Genomic DNA, 20882 nt, shown 5'->3' on the forward strand with positions numbered 1-20882 from the left:
CTGCCTGCCAAAGCAGGAGATGTGAGACATGGGTTCGATCCATGGGTTGGGAAGAGCCTCTGGAGGAGGGCATGGCAATCCACTCCAGTATTCTTGCTTGGAGAATCCCATGGAAAGAGGAGCCTGGTTGGCTAAAGTCCAAAGAGTTGTACAGAGTCAGCCACAACTGAAGCAACTTAGCACACACACACAGTGGGGCCAGATGCCAAAGACCAGCAGTGGGACAACCAGTGCACTGGGCATGTTGTCCAGTTACATGGAGCAGCTGAAGGGCATGTTCCTGATAGTCAGAGCCTGAAAAACTGGAGGTCTGCTGGAGAAGAATGGCAAACCACATCAGTATTCTTGCCTTGAGAACTCCATGAATGGAATGAAAAGGGCATATATGCTGAAAAAATCATAATTGAAAAAGGTCCATGTACCCCAATGTTCATAACAGCACTATTTACATAGCTAGGACATGAAAACAGCTCATATGTTCATCGATATATGAATGCATAAATAATTTGTGGTATATATATTCAATGCAATATTACTCAGCCATAAAAAAGAACATATTTGAGTCAGTTCTAGTAAGGTGGATGAACCTAGAGCTTGTCATACAGAGTGAAGTAAGTCAGAAAGAGAAAAAACAAATATGGTATATTAATGAATATATAAGGAATCTAGAATAATGGCATTGATGAACCTATTTGCAGAGAAGGAATGGAGATGCATATGTAGAGAATGAACCTGTGGACACAGTGGGGAAGGAAAGAGTAGGATGGATAGAGAAAGTAACATAGACATATATACACTACCATGTGTAAAATAGATAGCTGGTGAGAATTTTCTGTTTAACACAGGGAGCCCAGCTATGCACTCTGTGGTGATCTAGAGGGGTGGGATGAGGGAGAGGATGGAGGCTGAAGAGGAAGGTGATGTAAATATAATTTAGCTTATTTGTGTTGTTGTACAGCAGAAACCATCACAGCATTGTAAAGCAGTTTTCCTCCAATTAAAAATAAATTTAAAAAATAAAATCCCATTAAAACACAATAAATGAGGTCTAAAAATTCAATCACATAAAATTAAAATTATACTATTGAGAATTTTGATGACAAGCAATATTTTTTAGTCATTTTTTTATTGTCACAAAATATAAATTTTTTAAAAAATTAATTGCTATATTGTAGGCAAGTAAACTCTGAATTGAAAAAGTCCTCAAGGATCAGGGATCATTCACTTCCTAACAGAATCTCTCTCCATCATGAAGGAGAAACTTTAACTTATTTATCTTCTCTTGAGAATGTTGGACTGGCGTACAGGAGCTGGGAGCTAATGTCAATCATCATATACTGCTTTCTGTTTTCCTAGCATTTCGGTGTAAGCATCAAATTAATTTTATATCCAAACCATGGGCATCAGTATAAAATTATCACTAATTTATTTTCTTAGAACAATCCTTTAAAGTGGAATAAACTCTTGGTTTTCCTTCCTTTTTTCTGAGGAAATATAACGACAATGTGTGTGTGCATGCTCAGTCACTTCAGGTGTGTCCAGCTCTTTGTGACTCTATGGACTGTAGCCTGCCAGGCTTCTCTGTCCATGGCATTCCTCAGGCAAGAATAGTGGAGTGGGTTGCCATGCCCACCTCCACAGGATCTTCTTGACCCAGGGATTCAACCCAAGTCTCCTGTGTTTGCTGTATTGGAGGCAGATTCTTTACCTCTTGAGCCATGTGGGAAGTCCTATAATAATATACAGTAGGAAACCCCTCAAACATGGCTGAAGAAGTGTACTGATAAAGCAAATGCTGCAAAAAATCAGTAAAAGAAAGTAAAGAATTTCTTCTGCTGCTAATATTGGATTTGTAATTTGAGCACAATGATATTTTCTCTTAAATAAAGGTACTTAAATATCCTAAAAAAATGTTTGGGGACAAATTCTTTGTTTTCACTTCACATGTTTTCACACTCAATAGAAAATGACTAATATGATTAAAAATATCTGAGATGATAACAGTTTCTTTATTATAATAAGCATACCTTAATAAAATGGCTTAGGAAATGGAGAATTATAATGATTTAGTGTGATAAAGTAAATATGACTAACAAGGTTAATTCCAACTATTAAAATTTATGAAGCTTTAATAATAACTTTGAGAGAAGCATGATACATTGAATATTTATAGTTAGGCTTTCCTTTACACAGTAACTAATAATTGGAAAAAGTTTATGAATAATCTTTATTCACTCATTCTAGATTCATGGTAGCTAAATTCAACATGCTGTTTCCTAGGCTAGAATATCCATTTTTGTTAATAATTCTTTAATTTTCCTTCTTTTAACATAGCATGATAAAATTGATAACTAAAAACAGATGATTTGCCTTATTTTCAAAAGTGAATTGAAAATCTAGGATTAAGATGCCTTTTCTCTGAATTTCTGATGAAATAATCTCAGGCCCAAATCTGTTAAAGCAACTGCCGTTTTGTAAGTGTCATCATATTATTAATTAAACTTGAAAACAAGCTGATTTCAAAGGACAGACACATTTAAGCTTACCCTGAGGACGGTTAGCTTTTCTGCGAGCACCAAGCCGTTGTGCTTCACCTTCTGAGTCAAGGTCATGTCTTTCATTGTCAGGTACGATCTTGTGCTCTTTTTCACCATCAGACTTTATGAGGTATTTCTCCCTTTCTTCATCCATTTGAAGTCTCTCATTTTCAGAGTGCAACAGAGACTGTTCCATCTCCATCATGTGTATATGTCTTTCACTTTCAAATTCATTTTGATATCTTTCATTTTCAAAATCTGTTCCATGTTTTTCAGAATCAGAGTCTATTTGATGTCTTTCAAACTTACCCCAGTGTTTTTGAAGGCCTTTTTGACATCTTCCAGAGCTACCCTGAAGTCTTGAAGATCTGTGTTGGTATTTTCTAGAGCTGTGCCAGCATCTACTACAGTCAAAGTTCAACTGTTGTCTTTCAGAGCCAGTCACGTATCTTTCAGATTCATACCCGAGGCCCATCCAGAATCTTTCCAAGTCAGAGGCTCTTTGGCAATTTTCAGCCTTAATTATGGGATTCACTAAATCAGAGCTCATATCCAGGCTTTCAGAATCCAAGTCCATTGTGTGTCTTACAGACCAAGAATCGACATAATGCCTCTCAGTTTCAGTGTTCAACTGTACTGTGTTAGCATTCATGAGGCATTTCACAGAGGCTGAGGCTAGCTCATACCTTTTTGAGTCTGAGTCCATCCTACATGGTTCAAAGTCAGAGTCCATTATATGTCTCTCAGATCTAATCTTCTGGTGTTTTCCTTCCCCCATCAGATATATCTCAGATGCAGAGTCTGAGTCTATTGCATCCCTTTCCATGTATGAGTCCATCACGTATCTCTCAGATGCAGAGATTAGCCAGTGTTGTTCAGTCTCCATTATTTTTTTTTCAGACTCCATGAAGCGTTTTATAGAATCTGAGGCCATTTGGCATTTTTCTGCCTTCAGCAGGTGTTTCACAGATGCAGAAGCCATGGGGTATTTTTTTGAGTCTGAGTCTATCCTGGGTCTTTCATTGTCAGAAGCCATCACATATTTTTCAGAATCAGAGTCTGCCAGGCTTTTTTCTGAATCTGGGTCCATATGGTGTTTCAGAGAGTCAAATTCCAGCTGGCATTGTTCAACTCCAACTAGGTGTTGCTCTAGGTTTGATGCCATCTGGAATTTTTCTGCTTCCAGCAGGTGTTTCTGAGAGTCTGGGTCCATGGGACATTTTTCTGAATCTGAGTCCATTCCCCATGTTACTGAGTCTGAGTCTTTTGAGTGCTGTTCTAAGTCAGAGTCCATACCAATGCCTCTGTCAGAGTCAGAATCAATCACACAGCTTCCAGAGCCAGAAGTCAGCAGAGGGGCATCACTTTCAATTATCGATAGGTCTTGGAGATTTTTATAGTCAAAATAACTGGTTGAACTGTCAGAAACTTTTGTATCAGAAACTTCTGTTTCAGATGAGCTTCCTTCATCATGTGGCATGACAACTGCTCCTTCATTACTTAAAGAAAAGACAAATATGAATACTTAAAAAATAGTAATCAAATGTTGGCAAATACATTATTTCTCTGTTGAAAAGTCTTCTGTAGGAGAATATTATAAAGTACATATACCTATCAGACTTTAGAAAGCATGTGACATCATTATGCTTCTTGTGAACATATCAGAAGAAAATCATTGTAGGTAGATTTTACATTCATTTGCATTTACCTTCATATTAACTATTTTTCAGTGCACCTGAAAGTACTCATCTGAATATGATACTTCCTTACAATGTACTATTTTTTTGTCCTTATCCAGTCAGTGCATCATTATTTTGAAAACTGAATATTATGCTAAAATGTGGTAGAAAAAATTACTATTTCTATATTCTATTCCAAGTTAAGATTACATGTATATAGACTTATTATCAATGAAACTTACCTTTGAGTGCAGAGCTTTTCTAGAGAAAAATATTCAAATCTATTAGGTACTGCTTCATTTGGAAGGGACACATCTTGAAGGGGAAATATATGTTCAATGGGTGAATTAGTTGCAGTTATTGGCTGCAAAGCAAAATAAATCATAAACAAAGTTACAATTTCTTAGTTACATTTAACGTGAAACATAGCACATTTAGGTATTTTGATTGTGGGAAGGGTGTCATTTCATTATCTGTACTTGTGTTTAAGGGAAAGTTATAATGAGAACATTTCTCAAAGTAAAACTTCAGAAATAGCATTTAAGTATAAAATAAAATATGATAGACACATTGTGAGATATCTTCCTAGCCTCTACTTTTCCATAAACTAATGTCCATCCCCAAATGCCTCATTGGTGCTGTTGCCTTGGAGTAATTGGCATTTGACCCAAATTGGGGCAATGAGATTTTTTTCCTGCAGAGTTTGAGTTAGAATTCAGAATAGTTCTTTTTTTTTTTTTCTCTGCTGGTTGCTTGAAATAAGGACAGGCAATCATGGGCAGTATGAAGAAGTAATGTCTGGCATATGCCTAGAGAAGCAAAAAAAATGTAGAGTGTAAATAATAAAATATCAATACATTAAGGAAGTAGAAACAAGGGATCATATGCCTCTAGAGAAACATATGGATATATTTTCTACCTGAGCTCCTAATTTCAGTTCCTACTAAGTAGTAAGTTTACTTTCTGCCCTTGAGCTCTCTAAGGTAATCAAGATCTTTGACTTAATGTTTTTACCATGCTTCTTTTTTTAAAAAAATATTTATTTTAATTGGAGGCTAATTACTTTACAATATCGTGGTGGTTTTGGCCATACATTGACATGAATCAGTCATAGGTGTACATGTGTCCTCCATCCCAAATTCCCCACTCACCTCCTTGCCCATCCCATTCCTCTGGGTTGTCCCAGTGCACCAGCTTTGAGTGCCCTGTTTCATGCATTGAACTTAGACTGGTGATCTATTTCACATATGGTAATAGACATGTTTCAATGCTATTCTCTCAAATCATCTCATCCTCACCTTCTCCCACAGAGTCCAAAAGTCTGTTTTTATCTCTGTGTCTCTCTTGCTGTCTCGCATATAGGGTCATCGTTACCATCTTTCTAAATTCCATATATATGCATGAATATACTGTATTGGTGTTTTTCTTTCTGACTTACTTCGCTCTGTATAATAGGGTCCAGTTTCATCCACCTTATTAGAATTGATTCAAATGCATTCTTTTCAATAGTTGAGTAATATTCCACTGTGTATATGTACCACAACTTTCTTATCCATTCATCTGCCAATGAACATCTAGGTTGCTTCCATGTCCTGGCTATTGTAAACAGTGCTGCGATGAACATTGGGGGACACATGTCTCTTTCTTTTTTTTTTTCCAATTTCTCCTTTATTTATTTTTTTTCCCCCAGTGGATTTTGTCATACATTGATATGAATCAGCCATAGATTTACACATATTCCCCATCCCGATCCCCCCTCCCACCTCCCTCTCCACCCGATTCAGGTAACAATAACCCTACATGCAAAACAGAAAAAGAGACACAGAAGTACAGAATAGACTTTTGAACTCTGTGGGAGAAGGTGAGGGTGGGATGTTTTGAAAGAACAGCATGTATATTATCTATGGTGAAACACATGTCTCTTTCAAATCTGGTTTCCTTGGTGTCTATGCCCAGCAGTGGGATTGCTGGGTCGTATGGCAGTTCTATTTCCACTTTTTTAAGGAATCTCCACACTGTTCTCCACAGTGGCTGTACTAGTTTACATTCCCACCAACAGTGCCCTCTCCAGCATTTATTGTTTGTGGATTTTTTGATAGCAGCCATTCTGACCGGCATGAGATGGTACCTCATTGTGGTTTTGATTTGCATTTCTCTGATAATGAGTGATGTTGAGCATCTTTTCATGTGTTTGTTAGCCATTTGTATGTCTTCTTTGGAGAAATGTCTATTTAGTTCTTTGGCCCATTTTTTGTTTAAGCCAGTATGAGTGGGGTCTGTTCCTTGAGAGAATAGCATTGAAACATATACATTACCATATGTAAAATAGATGAAAAATGCAAGTTCAGTGCATGAAGCAGGGCACCCAAAGCTGGTACCCTGGGACAATCCAGAGGGATTGGGTGGGGAGGGAGGTGGGGGGTTTAGGATAGGGGGTTCACATGTATACCTGTGGCTGATTCATGGTGATGTATGGCAAAAACCATCACAATATCATGAAGTAACTACCCTCCAATTAAAATTAATTAGTTAAAAAAAAAGAATTCTAGCAGAAGAAAACAAAATAACGAAAAGGTCCTTCATAAGACATCAAAACTGCTGTTAATACATAATTGTTAACTTCAAAGTAGAACATACATAATAAGTGAGACTTAGGTGAAGAAGTAGGCCAAGAAAAGGAAAAAGAAGAGTTGAAAAATGATCAAAATGAATTTTATCTACTAAAGAGATATATTCCATCTTCAACAAAACTTGAATAAAAAATAATGGATTTAAACTGTAACATGTTATTTAAATACAATATAAGAAAAAATACTCAAGTTTTAACATACTATAGAATTAATTATAATAAAATTTTTGGAATCTCCTGTCCCAGTCAATAATTGTGAGGCTCAAATGAGATAGTATTTAAGAGAAAACACTAATTCAAAATAAAAGATAAGGACAAATAATGTAAATTATTAACAGATATTAAAAAGAAGGGTGATTTTATTTATAAACAAAAGCATGAGAAATATTGATACTTCCACATCTTAGGTGAGGTATATAGCAAACAATTTTCATGTGCTTCTAAATACTGATCTATAAGTGCAAATATTCAGAACTACTTTGACTCCTATTCTCAAATCATAGTAATATGGGTTTCCATTATGATTGCTCTGTCACTAGTTTTCATTATTTTGAAAGTCAAGACAAAAAGGGTTAGGGAAAGTACAGCAAATTTTATTCAATCAGACATTATCTAAATTTAAACAAATAATATCTGCCTTCATAGGTTGATAGCTAACATCTTTTCATGTGTATGATTTATTAGTATGCCCAGTCTCCTGAGAAAATATGTACATCATGCTCTTCTCTTTCCAAAAGAACATTCTACTATGTTAAGGAAAAATCTAGCAGAAAATACCTAAAATGACCTATATTTTACTCCATATATAGCTTTTCTTCTTCAAAATCAGTTTTTTAAGCAAAAACCATCATTGTTAATCTTTAATAAAATTAACATGAAAAAATAAAAATCTGTGATATGCAGAGTATTAAGGATTTTAGGACTTAAATAAGGAGTTTAAAGGGAATAGGGAGAGAGCATGGCAAGGGACTCCTTTATTTTTTAAAGGGAGTAAGGCCCACTCTTTATGGAACTTGACTCTTCAATGGTCTGTTTGCAAAGTAGTTCCATCATTGTACATTGTACCTTTCACTAGAGGCTTACTTTGGGAAAGCATCACTACTAAGATTTCCCAATTACAAATTAAAGTCAAGGAAAGAAGTCATAATATCCAAGTATTTTCAACAGGCACCCTAAGTCTAGCCCAGTTTATGATGAGATGAGCAAGATGAGGGACTAACAAACTATGCCCATGGGTCAAATCTAGCCCACCATGTTTTTGTATGGCCTAAGAGAAAAATAAATTTCTCACATTTTATATAAAAAGTAAAATGTAAAGTCCATTATCTCATCAGTGAGAACAATTTTTTCAACAGTTGAGAACATTGTGTATTTGACCTGATAAGCAACAGATATTTAAGATATTTAGTTTTTTACAGAAAAAGTTTGCCATTCTTTGCACTAGATGATTTCCAAGGACTTTCTGATTCAGAGTCCAAGAGCCTATGCTTTTAAGCAAAATAAAAGTATTAGCAATAAGAATGCTAACAGAATTATGGAAAATAGTACACACAGAATTTTAACAAGGAGTTATAAAATAATAAAGGAACCAGTCAGAACTGAAGAGTATATTAACTGAAAGGAAAAACACACAAGAATGAATTAACAACAGACTAGGTGACACTGAGAAATGGATGAGATCTGGAATATAGAAAAGTGGAAATCACCCATTTAGAACAGCAATAAGAAAAACAAATTAAAAAATGAGAATCATTTATAGGACCTCTGAAAAAAACATTCAGCATACCAACAATTGCTTTATATGGGTTCCAGAAGAGAAGAGAGAGAGAGAAAAAGGTCAAAAATATATTTGGTGAAATTATACCTGAAAAGTTCCCAAATCTGAAAGAGGAATCATATATCTAGGTACAGAAAGAAGAGGGGGTCCCAAACATAATGAACCCATACCAAGACATAACATAACCAAAATGGCAAAAGTTAAAGCTTAAGAGAGAATTTTTAAGGCATCTAGAGAAAAATAAAGTCATATACAAAGTAATCCACATATGGTTATTGGCTGATTTTTTTTTTTTTTGGAGAAATTTTGGAGGACAGAAGGGAATGACATGATACATTCAAAGTGCTGAAAGAGAAAAAAAAAATGTAGCCCAGGATAATCTACCTAGCAAGATTATCATTTATATTTGAAAGAGAGATAAAAAACTTACAGAATAAGCAAAAAACTAAAATAGCTCATCAATAAAGAATGATGGAATGAATATGAAGATGTAAAATATGACACCAAAAACATGTAGAGTGAAATAAAAATGTATATCTTTTAGAGTGCTTGAACTTAAATGGCCACTAATTTAATACATGCAAATATAGTTATATTGTTGTTGTTTAGTTGCTAAGTCATGCCCAACTCTTGTGACTTCATAGACTGTAGCCCACCAGGATCTTCTGTCCATGGGATTTCCCAGGCAAGAATACTGGAGTGGGTTGCCATTTGCTTCTCCAGGGGATCTTCCCAACTAGGGATTGAATCCATGTCTCCTGCACAGGCAGGTGGATTCTTTATCACTGAGCCACCAGGTAAGCCATAGATACACTAATAAGTCAATATATATGAGCCCCATGGTAACTACATATCAAAAACACAAAAACTAAAGAGAAAGGAACATAAGCCTACCACTAAAGAAAATCTTCAAAACACAAGGGAAGAAAATAAAAGGAGACAAAAAGAAGAGAGATGAACTACAAAAGCAAACAAAAACACAAATAACAAAATGAGAACAATTACATGTCTACCAATAATCACTTTAAATGTCAACAGATTAAATGTTCTAATCAAAATATATAGGATGAATGATTGGATATAAAAAAGATCAACCAATATGCAGCTCCCAAGAGACTCACTTCAGAGCTAAAGTCACATACAGACTGAAAGTGAGGGTATGGAAAAAGATATTTTATGAAAATGGAAGTGATAAGAAAGTAGGGATAAGTAACTCTTGATTAGACAAAATAGAGTTTAAAACAAAGTCTACAGAAAGAAGCGTATAATGATAAAAGGATCAACACAAGAAGAAAGGTAATAGTCATTAAAACATATGCAACTAATATAAGAGAACCTAAACATATAAAGTAAATATCAGCAGATATAAAGGGAAAAATTGACAATAATACAAAAACAGTAGGGGATTTTAACATCCCATTTATATCAATGGACAGATTATCCTGACAGAAAATAAGGAAATAATACTCTTAAATGACCAGTGTGTTCTCTTGGCAAAACTTTATTAGCCTTTACCCTGCTTGATTCTGTACTGCAAGGCCAAATTTGTCAGTTACTCCAGGTATTTCTTGAATTCCTACTTTTGCATTCCAGTCCCCTATAAAGAAAAGGACATCTTTTATGGGTGTTAGTTCTAGAAGGTCTTGTAGGTCTTCATAGAACCATTCAACTTCAGATTCTTCAGCATTACTGGTCTGAGCAGGGACTTGGATTACTGTGATATTGAATGGTTTGCCTTGGAAATGAACAGAGATTGTTCTACCATTTTTGAGATTGCGTCCAAGTACTGCATTTCAGACTCTTGTTGACTATGATGGCTACTCTATTTCTTCCGTATAGAGAAACTATATAGTCAGCAAGAAAATGATCAGGAGCTGAGTGTGGCTCAGATCATGATATCCTTATTGCCAAATTCAGACTGAAATTGAAGAAAGTAGGGAAAACCACTAGATTATTCAGGTATGACCTAAATCAAATCCCTTATGATTATAGAGTGGAAGTGACAAATAGATTCAAGGAATTAGATCTGATAGAGTGCCTAAAGAACTATGGACAGAGGTTCATGACACTGTACAGGAGACAGGGATCAAGACCATCCCCAAGGAAAAGAAATGCAAAAAAGTAAAATGATTGTCTGAGGAGGCCTTACAAATAGCTGTGAAAAGAAGAGAAGCAAAAGGCAAAGGAGAAAAGGAAAGATATACCCAACTGAATGCAGAGTTCCAAAGAATAGTAAGGAGAGATAAGAAAGCCTTCCTCAGTGATCAATGCAAAGAAATAGAGGAAAACAATAGAATGGGAAAGACTAGAGATCTCTTCAAGAAAATTAGAGATACCAAGGGAACATTTCATGCAAAGATGGGCACAATAAAGGACAGAAATAGTATGGACCTAACAGAAACAGAAGATATTAAGAAGAGGTGGCAAGAATACACAGAAGAACTGTACAAAAAAGATCTTCACAACCCAGATAATCATGATGGTGTGATCACTCACCTAGAGCCAGACATCATGAAATGCCAAGTCAAGTGGTGGGCCTTAGGAGGCATCACTACAAACAAAGCTAGGGGAGGTGATGGAATTCCCAGTTGAACTATTTCAAATCCTAAAATATGATGCTGTGAAAGTGCTACACTCAATATGTCAGCAAATATGGAAAACTCAGCAGTGGCCACAGGACTGGAAAATGTCAGTTTTCATTCCAATCCCTAAGAAAGGCAATGCCAAAGAATGTTCAAACTACTGCACAATTGCACTCATCTCACACACTAGTAAAGGAATGTTCAAAATTCTCCAAGCCAGGCTTCAGCAATACATGAACTGTGAACTTCCAGATGTTCAAACTGATTTTAGAAAAGTCAGAGGAACCAGAGATAAAATTTCCAACATCTGATGGGTCATCAAAAAAGTAAGACAGTTCCAGAAAAAAAAAATCTACTTCTGCTTTATTGACTATGCCAAAGCCTTTGTGTGTATCACAATAAACTGTAGAGAATTCTGAAAGAGATGGGGATACCAGACCACCTGACCTGTTTCTTAAGAAACCTGTATGCAGGTCAGGAAGTAACAGTTAGAACTGGACATGGAACAACAGACTGGTTCCAAATAGGAAAAGGAGTACATCAAGGTTGTATATTGTCATATTCCTTATTTAACTTATATGCACAGTACATCATGAGAAACGCTGGCCTGGATGAAGTAGAAGCTGGAATCAGGAATGCTGGGAGGATATATTAATAACCTCAGATATGCAGATGACACCACCCTAATGGATGAAAGTGAAGAAGAACTAAAGAGCCTCTTGATGAAACTGAAATAGAGTGAAAAAGCTGGCATAAAACTCAACATTCAAAAAACTAAGATCATGGCATCTGGTTCCATCACTTCATCACAAATACATGGGGAAGCAATGGAAACAGTGAGAGACTTCATTTTCTCAGGTTCCCAAATCACTGAAGATGACTGCAGCCATGAAATTGAAAGACACTTGCTCCTTGGAAGAAAAGTTATGACCGAACTAGACAGCATATTAAAAAGCAGAGACATTACTCAACAAAGGTCCGTCTAGTCAAAGCTATTATTTTTCCAGTATTCATGTGTGGATGTGAGAGTTGGACTATAAAGAAAGCTGAGAGCTGAAGAATTGATGCTTTTTAACTGTGGTGTTGAAGAAGACTCCTGAGAGTCCCTTGGACTGCAAGGAGATCCAACCAGTCCATCCTAAAGGAAATCAGTCCTGAATATTCATTGGAAGGACTGAGGCTGAAGCTGAAACTCCAATACTTTGGCCACCTGATGCAAAGAACTGACTCAATGGAAAAGACCCTGGTGCTGGGAAAGATTGAAGGTGGTAGGAGAAGGGGACGACAGAGGATGAGATGGTTGGATGGCATCACTGACTCAGTGTCATGAGTTTGAGTAAACTCCTGGAGTTGGTGATGGACAGGGTGGCCTGGCATGCTGCAGTCCATGGGGTGGCAAAGAGTCAGACATGACTGAACTATTGAGCTTAACTGAGCTTTAAATGATACATTAGACCAGTTGGATCAAGTATTTATTATCTACAGGATATTCCATCTCAAAATAGCAGAATATAAATTCTTTTCAAGTGTACATAAAATGTTCATCAGGATAGATGACATGCTTAGCAAAAAAAGAAATCTCAACAAGGTTAAGAGGACAGACATTATATCGTTTAGTTTTTCCAACCACAATGGTATGAAACTAGAAATCAATTACAGGAAGGAAACTAGAAAATACAAAAACATGAAGGCTAAACATGCCTCTAAAGTACCAGTTTGTTAATGATGAAATCAAAGATGATTTCAGAAAATACCTCGAGACAAATGAAAAAGGAAAAACAACTTTCCAAAATCTATGTGATGCAACAAAAGAAGTTCTAAGAGGAACATTCATAGTTATACAGGCATACCTCAAGAAACAAGAAAAATCTCAAATAGCTTAACATACCACCTAAAGGAATTAGAAAAAAGAAAACCAAAACCCAAAGTCAGCAGAAAGAAGAAAACAATAAAGATCAGAGAGAAAATAAAAAAATAGGAAAATAATAGAACCAAAGAGCAATGAAACCATTAGATCTTTTTAAAAAATAACAAAAGTGACAAACCCTTAGCTAGTCTCATGAAGAAGAGAGAGCAGTAAAATAATCCAAATAAATAAGAATAAGAAAATACTAATACCACAGAGGTATAAAAACTCATAAGAATGTACTATGAATGGTTATATGCCAACACATTGGACAAACTAGAGGAAATGGACAAATTTCTAGAATTATACTGACAAGACAGAATCAAGAAGAAATAGGCAATTAGAGCTGACTGTTCACTAGTAGTCATACTGAATTCGTAATAGATAATTCTGTCAGAAAAAAGTTAAGGACTGAGGAGCTTCAGAGAGGAACTCTACCAAACATAAAAGGAAACACTAATATCTTTCTTCAAGCCATTCCAAAAACTGAAGTGGTGGAAACACTCCCAAATTCACTTTATGAAGTTACCATTACCCTGCTATCAAAACAAGAAAAAGACAAAAAAAATAAATAAATAAAGAAAACTACAGGTCAATGTCTTTGATGACTAGAAATAACCTTAAAAATACTAGCAAACTGAATCCAAAAATATATAAAAATGATCATATATCATAATCAAGTTGCATTAATTTCAGAGTCACAAGGACAACTCAATATTTCTAAATCAAGCAATGTGATACACTACTGTAACAAACTGAATAATAAAAACCCTATGACCATCTCAATAGATGTCAAAAAAGCTTTTTACAAAATTCAACATTGATATAAGATAAAAACTCTCATTAATGTTGTTATTGGTAATATGATAAAAACACTTATTAATGTCTCAGCCTAAAAGGCCATTTATGAAATACCTACATCTAATATCATACTCAATGGTGAAAAGATCTCATCACTTCTTATAAAATCATGTAAAAGATAAGGATTCAGGCATTTCCATTTAACATATTATTGAAAATCTCAGCTACAGCAGTCAGATAAGAAAAAGCAATTGAAATACATTCCAAATTGGAAAGGAATAAGTAAAACTGCTATTATTTTCAGATAACATATATACAGAAAACTTTAAAATCTTCACCAAAACCCTACTGAAACTAATAAATGAATCCAGTAATGCTATAGGATACATGATTAATATACAAAATTTGTTGATTAATATACAAAATTTGTTGCTTTTCTATCACTAATAATGAACTATCAGAAAGATAATTCAAGAAAATAATCCCTTTTACAACTACATCAAAAATGATAAAAAATAAATTGGAATAAACTTAATCAAGGAAGTGAAAGACATATACTCTGAAAACTATAAAATATTTGCTAAAGAAATTGAATATGATACATGCAAATGGAAAAATATCATATATTCATGGATTAGAAGAGTTAATATTGTTAAAATGGCCATAGAATGCAAAATAATCTACACAAATAATGCAATCTCTACCAAAAACCCATGACATTTTTCTCCCCGCAGAACTAGATCAAATAGTTCCTAAACTTTGTATAGATCACAAATTATCCCAAACAGTCAAAGGAATCTTGAGAAAAAGGAACAAATTTGGGGGGATATCATGCTCTCTGATTTCAGATTATAATACAAAGCTACAGTAATCAAAATAATATCATACTGACCCAAAAATCTACACATAGATCAATGGAACAGAATACACCATCTAGAAATAAACCCATGAACTTATGGTCAAATAATATGACAAAGGAAGGAAGGCTATAGGATGGGAAAAGATAGTCTTTTCAATAAGTGTTGCTGGGAGTAGTAGACAGCTATGTGCAAAAGAAGGAAATTAGAGCATTTTCCCACATCATATACAAAAATAAAAGTGAAATGAATTAGAAAAGAATACAATATCAGTGTGGTTAGGATGAGAAGAAAGTGGAACAGTAGTAAACTGTTGGTGAGAATGTGAATTGGTGCAGTCACTATGGAAAATGACATATGTGTGTGTGTGTGTGTGTGTGTATGTGTGTGTGTGTGTGTATTTGGGTTTCCTTGATGGCTCAGTGGAGGTTTGAACCTGGGTTAGGAAGATCCCGTGAAGAAGGAAATGGCAACCCATTCCAGCATTCTTGTCTGGGAAATCCCATGGGCAGAGGAGCTTGTTAGGTGACAGTTCATGGGGTCACAAGAGTCAGACACAACATATTGACTAAAGAACAACATAATTAATACATACATTAATAACATGTGTATCAGTTCAGTTCAGTTCAGTCGCTCAGTCATGTCCGACTTTGCGACCCCATGAATCACAGCACACCAGGCCTCCCTGTCCGTCACCAACTCCCGGAGTTTACTCAAACTCATGTCCATTGAGGTGGTGATGTCATCCAATCATCTCATCCTCTGCCGTCCCCTTCTCCTGCCCCCAATCCCTCCCAGCATCAGGGTCTTTTCCAATGAGTCAATTCTTTGCATGAGTTGGCCAAAGTATTGGAGTTTCAGCTTCAGCATCAGTCCTTCCAGTGAACACCCAGGACTGATCTCCTTTAGGGTGGACTGGTTGGATCTCCTTGCAGGCCAAGGGCCTCTCAAGAATCTTCCCCAACACCACAGTTCAAAAGCATCAATTTTTTGGCACTCAGCTTTCTTCACAGTCCAACTCTCACATCCATACATGACCACTGGAAAAACTACAGCCTTGACTAGATGGACCTTTGTTGGCAAAGTAATGTCTCTGCTTCTTAATATGCTATCTAGGTTGCTCATAACTTTCCTTCCAAGGAGTAAAGATCATTTAATTTCATGGCTGCAATCACCATCTGCAGTAATTTTGGAGCCCCAAAAAATAAATTCTGACACTGTTTCCACTGCTTCCCCATCCATTTCCCATGAAGTGATGGGACCAGAGGCCATGATCTTAGTTTTCTGAATGTTGAGCTTTAAGCCAACTTTTTCACTCTCTTTCACTTTCATCAAAAGGCTTTTTAGTTCCTCTTCACTTTCTGCCATAAGGGTGGTGTCATCTGCATATCTGAGGTTATTGATATTTCTCCCGGCAATCTTGATTCCAGCTTATGCTTCTTCCAGCCCAGTGTTTCTCATGATGTACTCTGCATATAAGTTCAATAAGCAGGGTGACAATACACAACTTTGGCCTACTCCTTTTCCTATTTGGAACCAGTCTGTTGTTCCATGTCCAGTTCTAACTGTTGCTTCCTGACCTGCATGCAGGGTTCTCAAGAGGCAGGTCAGGTGGTCTGGTATTCCCACCTCTTTCAGAATTTTCCACAGTTTATTGTGATCCACACAGTCAAAGGCTTTGCCATAGTCAAGAAAACATGTATATAATTATATATGTATATAATCATATCTTCTTTATCAGATAATATGTACATATATACATAGTGGAATATTATATATAATTATATCATATTTTCATCTGAGGCACATGCGCTTCTCATATCTTCACATATATATATAATGAAATTTTACTCTGTCTTAAAAACAACTGGAATATTGCCATTTGCAACAGTGTGAATGAATATAAAGTGTATTATGCTAGTAAAAAAAGTCACAGAGCGAGAAGTATGCTGTATATTATCACTTATAAGTGGACTCTAACAAATCAAACAAATAAATGAATATATCAAAACAGAAACATATGCACAGATATATAGAACAGACTAGTGCTTATCAGTGGGTAGTAGGAAGTGGGTAGAGCTAGTGGGCAGGGGATTAAGATGCAGGAAATACTAAGTATAAAATAAATATGCTACAAGGATATATTGTACAGAACATGAAATACAGGTATCATTTTACTATAATTTTAAATGGGATATAATCTATAAAAATATTGAATCACCTGAAACTAATAAATTGAAAATCAACCATACTTAAATTAAAAAAGAAAGAAGAAAGACGGACTTTCTCAAATGAAGAGAAATGAAAAGACTTTTTGCAAACAAGTCTACTCAAAAAATGTCTAAAAATATCTCTTAAGGCCAAATATATAATCAAACAAAAAAATAGAGGATTCAAATGAACAAAACAAAAATGAAATTGGAGACATTTACAAATGATGGCACAATAATACAAAGAATTATAGGAGACTACTATAAACAACTATATTCCAACAAATTTTACAACCTAGAGTAAATAGATAAATTCCTTAAAAAAAAAAAAAATACAACCACCAAGACTAAGTCATGAAAATTGAAAATATAAAAAGATCAATAACAATTAAGGAAATTTAAACAGCCGTCATAAACATCCTAGCATGGATGACCCCAGGACCAAATGGCATCACTTATGATTTCTCCCAAACACTCAAAGAAGGATTAATATCAATAAAACTTTTCCAAAGGGATTCCCAGGTGGTGCTAGTGGTAAAAATCCTGTCTGCCAATGGAGGAGGTGTGAGAGATGAGGGTTTGATCCCTGGGTTGGAAAGATCCCTTGGAGGAGGGCATGGCAACTCACTCCAGTATTCATGCCTGTAGAGTCTCATGGACAGAGGAGCCAGGCAGGCTACAGTCCATTCGGTCACAAAGAGTCAGACATGATGGAACTGATTAGCATGTACACATGCAAACTCTACCAAAATATTGAATGGGAATAAACTCTGCCAAACTGAAGTTATAATGTCAGCATTACACTGATATAAAAACCAGAAAAGGACACTACAAGAAAAGAAAAATTATAGGTCAATCAATATTCCTGATGAAAACAGATTAAAAATTCTCAACAGAATCTTAGCAAACTGATCCCAACAGTACATCAAAAAGATCATATATCATGAAAAAATGGTATTTACTCTAAGGATGCAAAGAGAGTTCAACAGTCACAGATCAAATCAATGTGATGAATCATAGTAACAACACAGAAGGATAAAAATTAGTCTTTTATTAATAGATGGAGATAAAGCATTTAATAAGATTCAAAATTCTTTCATGACAAAAATTCTCAAATTGGATATAAAGGAAAAATATATGCAAATAACAAAGGTCACATATGATAAGCCCACAACTAGCATCATACTCAATGGTGAAAAGATTACATCTCTTTCTGTAAGCTCAGGAACAAGACAAGAGTGCCAACTCTTGCCACTTCATTCAACATACTACTAGAAGTCCTAACCAGAGAAATGAGGCAAGAAAAATAAAAAAGGTATCTGAATCAGAACAGAAAAAATGAAATCACCTCTATTTGTAGATGTCATTTTATTATTTACAATAAACCATGAAGAGTTCATCCAAAAATTATTAGAACTAGTAAATCGTTCAATAATTTTAATTTTAGTCACTCAGTCGTGTCTGACTCTTTGTGATCCCATGGGCTGCAGCATGCCAGGCTTCCCTGTCCATCACCAACTCCTGGAATCTACTCAAACTCATGTCCATTCAGTCAGTGATGCCATCCAACAATCTCGTCCTCTGTTGTCCCCTTCTCCTACCACCTTCAATATTTCCCAGCATCAGGGTCTTTTCAAATGAGTCAGTTCTTTGCATCAGGTGGCCAAAGTACTGGAGTTCCAGCATCAGTTCTTCCAATGAATATTCAGGATTGATTTCCTTTAGGATTGACTGGTTTGATCTCCTTGCAGTCCAAGAGACTCTCAAGAGTCTTCTCCAACACCACACTTCAAAAGCACCAGTTCTTTGGTGCTCAGTTTTCTTTATAGTCCAACTCTCATATCCATATCAATAATGTTACAGAATACAAAATTACCATACAAAAATCTGTGCATTTCTGTATATATAAATGAATTATTAGAAAGAGAAATTAAGAAAACAATATTAACATGAAATTGTAAATAATATCATTACAAAGAATAAAATACTTTGGAATAAGTTTAATCAAATAGGTGAATGATCTGTACATTGAAAACTATAAGATGTTGATAAAAGAAAGTGAAGAAGACATAAATAAGTAAAATGCTATTCCTTGATCATGGATTGGAAGAATTAATATCACTAAATTTCTATAGTAATCAATGCAATCTATTGATATAATGCAATCCCTATCAAAATTCAAGTGGTATTTTTTACAGAAATAGAAAAAAATACTAAAGCTTGCATGGAACCATAGAAGATTGAAGATAGCCAAAGCAATCTTAAGAAATAAGAACATAGGTGGAAGCATCACATTTCCTGATCTCAAACTATAGTCATAAAACTATAGTAATCAAAATGGTGTGATGTAAAAACACACAAATGAATGGAACAGAATAGAGTCCAGAAATAAACCTATGTACATATGGTCAATTAATTTATGACAAAGGAGTCAAGAATAAATAATGGGGAAGGAATAGCCTCTTTAATATATAGTATTAGGAATTTTTATTTTTACAGTGTTGTGTTGGTTTCTTTTGTAGGTACTTTGACATAATTTTCATGTTTCAGTATAATATTTTTCCTTTTTTACCCAATGGGAAAAATATATTGTTATTTCAAAGAAATATTGTTCATATTATAAGAAAATAAATCCTTCATTTATAAAACACATATAATATTAAGAAAAGTGGACTGCCACATGCAAAAGAATGAAAATAAATCCCTTTCCTACACTAGGCACAAAAATCCATTCAAAATGGATTAAAAACTTAAATTTAATTCCTGAACTGTAAAACTTCTGTATAAAACACAAGGTTCAAGCACTTTGACATTAGCCTTGGCAAAGATTTTTTGGATTAGACACCAAAAGCAAAGGTAACAAAGAGAAAAATCAAGCTGAATTACATCAAAATAAAAATCTTCTGCACAAGAATGGAAACCATCAACAAAAGGCAACTTATGAAAAGAGAGAAAATATTTGCAAACCATGTATCTGATAAGGAGTTAATATCCAAAACATATAAAGAATTCACACAACTCAGTAGGCAAAAGCCAAATAATCCAGTTTAAACATAGGCAGAATAACTAATTAGACAATTTTACAAAGACATACATATGGCCAACAGGTACATAAAAAGGTACCTGGGAAATGCAAATGAAAATCACAAGATGTGACCTCGCATCTGATAGAATAGCTATCATTAAGTAAAGGATATCAGGTGTGTGTGAGAATGTGAAGAAAAGGGAATCCTTGTGCACAGTGAATTGGAATATAAATTGGTTCAGCCACTATGAAAAACAGAATGGAGATTCCTTTATAAATTAAAAATAGAACTACCATATGATACAATGATTTCACTTCTTTGTATATATACAAAGGAAGTAAAAACAGGATACAAAAAGGTACATGTATTCCTATGCTCACTGCAACATCATTCACAACAGAAAAGACATGGAAACAGCCTAAATACCCACTACTAGATTAATGGATAAGGAAGGTGCACACACACACACACAATGGAATATTATTCAGCCATGAGAAATAAGGTAATCTTGCCATCTGCAGGTCTGAGGTATTAAGTTAAACAAGGCAGAACGAGGAAGTCAAGTACTTAATCTAACCACTTTCATATGAAATAGAAATAAAATTAAAAATCATAGAAACAAAGTATAAAATTGTCTACTGGGGTCTTCAGGTTGTGGGAAATAGAAATTAGTTTAAAAAAAAAGTACAAATTTTCAGCTATAAGATGTATAAAAGTATTGGATCTGATGTATAACATGTTGATTGCAGTTGGTAACACTGTACTGTGTAATTCAAATATGCTAAGACAGTAGGACTTAAATACTGTCATGAAATAAATATGTGAAGTGATGGATATGTTAATGAATTAGATGAGAGGAATCATTTCATAATGTAATA

At 35.0% G+C, this 20882-nt stretch overlaps 1 protein-coding gene across 4 annotated transcripts in view; it reads right to left on the bottom strand.

Moving 5' to 3' along the window:
• LOC122690232 overlaps positions 1 to 20882 on the bottom strand; it is a 414205-nt gene that overhangs the window by 46321 nt on the left and 347002 nt on the right. For all 4 annotated transcript variants that reach the window (XM_043897283.1, XM_043897284.1, XM_043897285.1 and 1 more), the window contains 2 exons: positions 4459 to 4580; positions 2547 to 4036 (listed from right to left, as the gene is read on the bottom strand). In XM_043897283.1, the coding sequence (XP_043753218.1) occupies positions 2547 to 4036; positions 4459 to 4580 (1612 nt within the window). The remainder of the gene's footprint in view (positions 1 to 2546; positions 4037 to 4458; positions 4581 to 20882) is intronic.

The sequence above is a fragment of the Cervus elaphus genome, chromosome X, assembly GCF_910594005.1.
Source record: "Cervus elaphus chromosome X, mCerEla1.1, whole genome shotgun sequence".
NCBI lineage: Eukaryota > Metazoa > Chordata > Mammalia > Artiodactyla > Cervidae > Cervus > Cervus elaphus.